The sequence below is a fragment of the Triticum dicoccoides genome, chromosome 3B (genome assembly GCF_002162155.2).
Source record: "Triticum dicoccoides isolate Atlit2015 ecotype Zavitan chromosome 3B, WEW_v2.0, whole genome shotgun sequence".
Taxonomy (NCBI): Eukaryota; Viridiplantae; Streptophyta; class Magnoliopsida; order Poales; family Poaceae; genus Triticum; species Triticum dicoccoides.
Window position 1 is genome coordinate 45,493,988 of NC_041385.1, and position 8,084 is coordinate 45,502,071.

Consider the following 8,084-nt stretch of genomic DNA (forward strand, 5'->3'; position numbering starts at 1 on the left):
TACCGCCAAAGACCATGGCGGTAGGGTCCTTTTCACATCGAACGGGCGTGACGGTGTAAGTAAGTCCTACCGCCAAAGGCCTTGGCGGTAGGGTGTGTTACCCTACCGTCATAGACAATGGCGGTAGGAAAATGGTCAGATCCGATTTTTTTTGCACATAGGGTCAAATCGTGCTTAAGTTAAGGAAAAGGGTCAAAACAGTGAATTTGGCCGCTACTCGTATGGCTGTGACTCTCAGCAACCTTGGAGAGAAGGGAAATACGGAGGAAATGAAAAGGTCCTGATTCCTGAACCCGCATATATTACGAGCGCGTACGTGCGGTGGCCAGCAGCACCCCACGGCAAGACGCGCCGCGCATTTTAGTACTGCGCACGTCGCGGCACGAACGAACCCATGGAGAAGGAGTCCGTCCGCCCGGGCCCCGCGGCGACGGGGTCGGGTCGGCCAAGGGACGGAAATGCACCACCTACACGCTTAATTACCTGATTTGGTGGTCGTTGCCGCGGCGCTCAGCTGGCCTAGCCGACCCCGTGACCACCCACACCCACACGCACTGCTTGTCCGCAATGATTTTTGTCTACATGCATGCAGGTGGCAATACGAGCAGCCGAGTCGAACAGTGCCTCCGTGACTCGCCGAGTAGATCCATAGATAGATCCCGTGCCGTACAAGCGGGTGAATGCGGCCCGCCGGATCACCTCCATCCATTGCCAGTTCCGTTATTTATTTACTTCCAGCGCCTTGTCACGTGAGCGAACAGCGGGAGCCTTTTTCTTTCGGAGCAAAAAACAGCTCGAGGCTTTTTTTGAGAGAGGAAAAGAGACGTGATAAAATGTGAAAAAGCAAAAGGGTCAAAGAGCTTCGCATCGCACTGTTGCTCTCCCCCGCTCTTTATTACCGCCGGGGTCCGCTGCTTGCCGTTGATCGGACGGCCGTCGCGGCCGCGGCGGACGGTTTCGGGCCGTCCGATCCTCCAGCGCGGCCAGATCCGGCGTTTCCAGCCTCGTCTCCCTCCTCCTTCCGCGGTTCAACTGTACCACCACGTCTCCTCCACTACGCTGCAGCTCCGTTCACACCCGCTCCGCTCCTGAACTCCCCGCCAGATTCTCCGGCCAGGGGACGCCCGCCGCTCCTCCGGCCACGGCCAGTCGCGAGGAACAGCAATGCGGCTCCTCCTCCTCCTGCTCCCGCTCCTCGCCGCCGCGGCCGCCGGCGCCGCCCGCGACTCCGACGACCCCTTCCTCTCCGGCGGTAAGCACTTTCAATTAAGCTCGAATCGAGCTCCTATACAACACCCGCGTGCACCGCACTGAAGCGCTCTCTCTCTCTGTCCGTGCAGCGCAGGCGAACCACAGCTACAACATCGACTGCGGCGGCGCGGCGGACTTCACCTCCGCCTTCGGCCGCCGCTGGCTGGCGGACCGCTTCTTCTCGGCGGGGGGCAACGCGGGGATGGTCGCCGAGCCGCACCGCTTCCCGCAGCCGCAGGAGCGCACGCTGCGCTTCTTCCCGCCCTCCTCCGCCGGCAAGTCCTCCTGCTACTCCCTCCCGCTCGCCCCCGGCCGCTACTACCTCCGCGTCTTCTCCGTCTACGACAACTACGACTCCAAGCTCCGCTCCCCGTCCTTCGACGTCTCCGCCGCCGCCACGCTCGTGCTCTCCTTCCGCTCCCCGTGGCCCGAGACCGCCGCGCGCTACGGGGCCTACTCCGACCTCATCTTCCCCTCCGACTCCTCCTCCGACTCCGACGCCACCGACGTCTGCTTCTACTCGCTCTCCACCGACGCCCCCGTCGTCGCCTCCATCGAGGTCGCCCCCGTCCACCCGCTCGCCTACGACGGCGCCACCACCGGCGCCGACGTCGTCCTCGTCAACTACGGCCGCCTCACCTGCGGGAACGGCCTCTTCGGCCCGGGCTTCACCAACGACTCCGACGCCTTCTCCAGGGTCTGGCAGGCCGGCACAGATTTCCGGAACAACGACCTCACCTACGACGCCATCACTGCCGGAGGGAGGAAGATTTTCGGCAGCAACCAGCCGCCCAATTACTTCCCCACCAAGATGTACAGGTCGGCGGTGACCACGGGCGGGGACGCCTCCAACGAGATCGAGTACCTGATGCCGGTGGACACGAGGATGTCCTACATGGTCTGGCTGCATTTCGCCGAGATCGACGCCGGGGTCAGGGCCCCTGGCCAGAGGGTGTTCGACGTAATGCTTGCCGGCAGGAATGTGACCAGGATCGACATCTTCAAGCAGGTCGGAGGGTTCACGGCCTTCAAGTGGACATACATTGTGGAGAACCTGACCAGCTCCACCATGAGCGTCAAGCTTGTGCCGGTGGTGGGGCGGCCGATTCTGTGCGGGCTCGAGAATTACGCAATGGTGCCCCTTGAGACGAGGACGGTGCCGCACCAAGGTAATCGTTTGAAGATCTTCCTTTCTTGGGACAGGCTAATTGGATACTCCCTGAGTATTCTTGGAGCTTGTTTTGTTTTCCTGAACAAGATGGGTCGATCGAGCTCTCCAATTTCTATTATTAAAAACCAGCCTACATTTGCTGAGCCTGTTGCGCTGGTTTTGGCAGCGGCTGCGATGAAGACCCTGAAGGATTCACTGAAAATTCCAGCAAGGATGGGGTGGAACGGGGATCCATGCGCGCCGAGGACGTGGGATGCATGGGAGGGAGTTACTTGCCATCCCGGTAACAAAGGGCTTGTGATCACTCAGCTGTGAGTGCACTTTCGATATCCCGATGCTATTTTTATACATTCTCTGTTTCATTAGGGTATTTCTGCTTCGGGTCAAATAGTCATTTTAACCTACATTGATTTACCAAGTGTATTCCTGTTTTCTGCCAATGTAGAATTATCTTTGAAGAAGTACTTGTAGTGTTTTGCATATCATTGTAAAGATATTTTAACAGTCAGACAGAGCTAGCAGCAAACATATCTACCTCAGGGGTTGCTGCCTGCTTGCTACTTAACCAATCTTAGCTGTACCACAAAGCAGAACTGCAAAATTTTAATTACATCCAAAAGTTTTTGTTCCAATTGTGCTTTTACCTTGAGCTACTGCTCAAGTATTGTTCTAACTTCAGTGCTAATAGCTAAAAATGTGTTGTCATACAACATAGTACTCTGTCTGCATCAGTATCACTATGTGTACTTGAATGAAATTCAACAATAGAAGTATGATTGCACATAGAATAAATAAATTGTAACCTTCTGCTCATTATATGTTGTGAAAAATTGAATGGTTGCTGTTATAATTACATATATTTTTTAATTTGCCCCGACAGGGATCTTGCAAGTCAAGGACTGAAAGGTTTCATCACTGATGAAATAAGTCATCTGACAGACTTGGTAAGCTTGTAAGTATCATTGCACACACTTAAAGTTGATTTCCACTTAATCCTGGTCATCATTGGTATTTCTAGTTTCCGCATATTGATGGTTCTTCAGTTTCATGTCTGCATTAGCTTTACAGGAGCATATGAACAGAAATTTGTAACTTTCTAGTACTATAGATAATTGGTTAACGTTGTGCATGACATCTGAGAGACTTATGTGAGTAGCTTACCATGACTATTTCCTTTCTACTCCCTCCGTTCCAAAATAGATGACCCAACTTTATACTAACTTTAACTAAAGTTAGTACAAAGTTGTGTCATCTATTTTGGGACGGAGGGAGTAGATACTAAAGCAAGGAGCAGAACGGATCCAAAAAAATAGAGATAAGAGTACAGGGTGTCACCTGGACATAAATGAAATCTCAAATTCAGTGTGAAATATAATATTGGCAGGTCCCCGAGTCAACATGGAAAGACCAACTGCACATGGGTACATTATGACAGTATGTCAAGGAGTGGTAGAGCACTACGAGTAGCAACCCTTGACCTGGACAGGCATAATAACATGCATCTGGAATGAGTCGAGTGGCTTTCTCAGCCCCACCTGTCAACCAAACCTACGATAGAAAGGCAATATTTCAACAGAAAATACGCTAGATATTTCCTCATTCCAGATTGCGTTGGACCCAATTTGTACAGACTTGTTGTTTAATGAAAAAAATCCTTCAAGTGGGGCTTCCCCTCGCTGGTTTTTTTAAACATGGACTTGTAGGAAGTTTCAGCACAAATCTGGAATGATACAACAATGCAGATGATGACTACAACATTAAACAATGGACAACATTGTTTCTCCAGAACCTGTTCAATTGATACTTTCTGTGTTCCAGATATATCGCCCATGATAATTGTTTACCATTTCATATTTTATATGCTCATATTACTTTGAAAATACTTGGTTTTAAGCTATAAAAAATGGTGTTATTTTACTTACACAGTTTACAATTTTTCATCTCTCTTGTTGAACATTAATAAATATTATGATCTGCCTGACCAGGAACTTGAGCTCTAATTCCTTGACCGGAAGCTTGCCACCAGGTTTAGGCCAACCTTCACTTGCAACACTGTGAGTACAATAGTTCATGGCATGCAAAGTTGTACCTGTTCGTGCTAGAAGTACGGCGCATTTTTATCGTGCCCACATTCTGCTGTCGACGTGCTCATGGTAGATACATGATACAAAATCTTTATTTGTATGTTCATCATGAAATCTGTAAAACTATAATTTGGTAGAATTTATCTGCTCCACACCACACAAGTAGTGTTCTCATGCAGAATCATGAAGCTAGGACAGTACCAAGAAAGTAGTTCTAGGAACTCTTTCTGTGAGCTTCAGGACCTAATGGCTTTCATGACATAAACTTAGCTGGTAAATAGTCTATGGACTGATTAAACAATACATAATATTTATCTGCGGGATGGTATAACATCTGTACTGGCTATCAATGATCCTTGGTCTCAGTTTTTTTCTATCTGTGTGCCTGGATGGAGGGATGTGTTAAGTGGTCCAGATGTATCTTAGACTCTTAGGTAACTTCAGCATGTTATTTTTCTTAAAAAAGAACGTTGAATTAGCAACTGTGCTTCTAAGCCTTGCTTGCTCATTCATCATTGTCTGTCAATTCAGAAACTTTGTGTATTTCTGTTCTTGTAGTTTTATCTAATGCTTCGACAAGTCTGTTTCTCTAACAATCTGAGTCACTTTAATCACTTCGTTGTTATTTTGTTAGGGATCTGTCGTCGAACCAGTTTACTGGGAGTATTCCTGGCACCATAGGCTCATCTAAATTACAGACTGTGTAAGCAGAGTGTTTCACAGTATTATTCAATTTGTTCATGCATTTTTTAGATATCCTGCATATGTATGCAACAATGCCGACTTACTAGGTACTACCTCTTGTGCAGTCTACTAAACAGCAATGCACTTGATGGGCAAGTTCCAGAAAAGCTTTATTCCGTTGGCGTACATGGTGGGGTGATAGAGTAAGATATCTCCACTGTTTTCATAGAACAATACTCCCGCTTTCTTCCTGTAAAGTTTGCATAGCGTGCCATCGAGGGTGACCATCAGTAAGAGTTATTGTATTCAGGCTGTTTGTTCCAGCCTTACAAATGAGGTCAAAGAGTCGTGGGTTTAGGTCTCATTCTGTCACACTTAGTGGACTTATGGATAACCATGTTAGTAGTATATTTATCTTTCCTCGGCAGTTTAGCATGACTCAGGTGTGCAAACCCGAAGACAGACTGGGTGCCTGCCAACTGAATAGGTAGAAGCTGTGTTTGAGAGAATGTGTTAGGTATCAGTTAGCTAAATGGAGCCCTGGGATGAGTTGCAGTACTCCTTTGAAAATGTTGTAGTATAAATTACTTGCAACCAGACAAGGAGAGAATATGTGTGCAAGGGGTCAGTGGATGGATTAAGAACCATGCGTTTATATACTAAATAGATTCTGGATAATTAGCTGTGTTGTGTAACTTCCATTTCATTCTCTTATTTTTTACCAATATGCATTGTGTTGGCAGTCTCTCAGGTAATAAAGGCCTGTGTGGGGTGCCTACTCTACCCGCTTGTGCATTATTCTGGGAGAAAGGAGGGTTGAACAAAACCGGCAAAATTGCACTTGGAGCCTCGTTTGGACTTCTTCTGCTTGTTATACTTATAGTGGTCTACATAGTGTGCATAAGACGGGGGCCATACGATTATGATTTCGAGTTCCCTCAAGATTTGACCTGTAAGTATCTCAACTCTTTTACCTTCATATATGAATTAAATTACTGAAACGGCCATCATTTTGATTTGTAGCGTTAGTGCTGTATTCCACTAAAACTGTAGCTGAGGCCAGTTGTATCAGTTATCGATTTATGATGCTGGTTTTGAAACTTCAGTCGGGTTTATACTTATGAAACTGTAGTGTGGCAGATTTAGCTACCTACCTATACTGCCTCTGCCGCTGTTATTCAAACTATATGATCTTGGTGGTTATTCCTGAACTAGTAAACAGAAGTCACAACGCACGGCCCAATTGTCTTTCTTCATTTGGCACTTGTCTGAAGACAACATATTTAACCTCTTGGATTTACGTCTGCAGCGATATCAGCAATCTCCGCGAAAAGGAACAGGTATCAGCGGGCAAAGTCCGTGATGCTGGCAGAGATGGACGCCCACAACACGGACGGTTTCTACACGAACGGGAACGGGAACACTCGATAAGCGACGCATGCACGCTGGAAATGGACTGGTTGTCGCATGCACCCAGAAGAAACACTCATAACAGGCTGCATGGTCAGAGTAGGGATAGTGCGTTGTGAATTGATTTTTGCCAGCATCATCGGCATCATGCCCTTGTAGCTTCTTCGGTCAGCAGCAGCAGCTTCGTCGCCACTCTCTTGCAGATACTCCCATACACGACGGAGCTATGCGAGGCGTAACTTATGTCATGTTTACTCTACTATAGTATGAGCTGGTGGTGGTAGTTAGTACTAGGGGGCCTTGCTTCTTTTTCTGGAGGCTTTGGTCCAGTATCCTTGTGTTGGTTTTAGCTTAGGGATGTGATGTCCACTGTGTGAACCATGTAAAGGCAACCGGGGGTATCTATATTTTTGTTCTTGTATAAAAACCTGACATGGTGCAACTGACAAAGGAGGCAAGGACAATGAAAACATTGGTTCGTGTGTGATCATGTTTTGCTTAACGGTTTAAAAGGGCCATAAGTGTCTCTAAAAGTGGGTTCTTTTGGCAATGTCTCTAAATGTCTGTATTTCTTACTGGACTGATTTTTTTAGGGACTGTATTCTATTGTTTTTCTTTCTTTTTAGGGAGACTGTAATCTATTGCTTGGCACCTTAATCAGCGGTTTAAAATTTGTTATTTTTTTAATTTTTACCCAAATTAAGAAAAATGTTCGGGTATAAAAAAAACCACTTTAAGAAAACTTTGAAATTTTAAAAAAGGTACATGTTTTTTGAAAATTATCCAAATTTAAAATTTCTTCATGTTTTCAAAAAATGTTCAAAGAAAAAAGGCTAAAGATCGTATGCTACAGTGTACCAGCCAGTGCAGTAAATCGAATCACTACAGCAGATCACAAATTTCTACAATGCTCCACTGGTACATAGGCCCGCTGAATACGGAGCGCCCCTTTGGTCACGGACTCACGGTGGTGTTGGACATAGTGAGCATCCAATAGGAGCTTCCACAAATTATAGGTTTTTTCTTCCATGAGAGGTTGTGCCTCTCAGAAAAAGGAAATAAAAACATGTTTTTTTTTCGCGATAGGCACTCTTTTGCTTCCAAGAGAGGCAATGTTTTGCTTCCATGAGAGGCACACGGGAAAAAAGATTCTTCCTCAAGAGGCTCACATCTTCTTTCGTGAGAGGCACAAATGGAACAAAAAGTGGGAAACAATTGTGCTTTTGGTTCTTTTTTCCCTTTTGATTTTCCCTTTTTTCTTAAAAAAAGTTTGTCCAAATTTATTAACATGGAATATAGTTTCGAAGATCTTGGCGTGAGAATTCCAACGGTGAAAATGGTTCACAATTTGGACTCATGCTTTAAGAGATAAAACATTTTAAATAAACAAATCTACAAGAAAAAGGAAAACTTGTAAGGTGTGACAAGTGGTGCACATGAAATGTGTCACTTGTTGCAACCGTTGCGACAAGTGATGCATATGA

General features: G+C 46.4%; 1 protein-coding gene across 1 annotated transcript; it reads left to right on the forward strand.

Moving 5' to 3' along the window:
• Positions 1 to 927: 927 nt before the first annotated feature.
• LOC119274598 (receptor-like protein 4) lies at positions 928 to 7,102 on the forward strand. Its single transcript, XM_037555310.1, has 9 exons — positions 928 to 1,252; positions 1,341 to 2,420; positions 2,589 to 2,733; positions 3,303 to 3,374; positions 4,408 to 4,476; positions 5,141 to 5,209; positions 5,316 to 5,393; positions 5,934 to 6,142; positions 6,500 to 7,102. Exons 1-9 carry the CDS (start codon positions 1,165 to 1,167, stop codon positions 6,619 to 6,621), a joined length of 1,932 nt encoding a protein of 643 aa, XP_037411207.1. The 5' UTR covers positions 928 to 1,164; the 3' UTR covers positions 6,622 to 7,102.
• Positions 7,103 to 8,084: the final 982 nt, after the last annotated feature.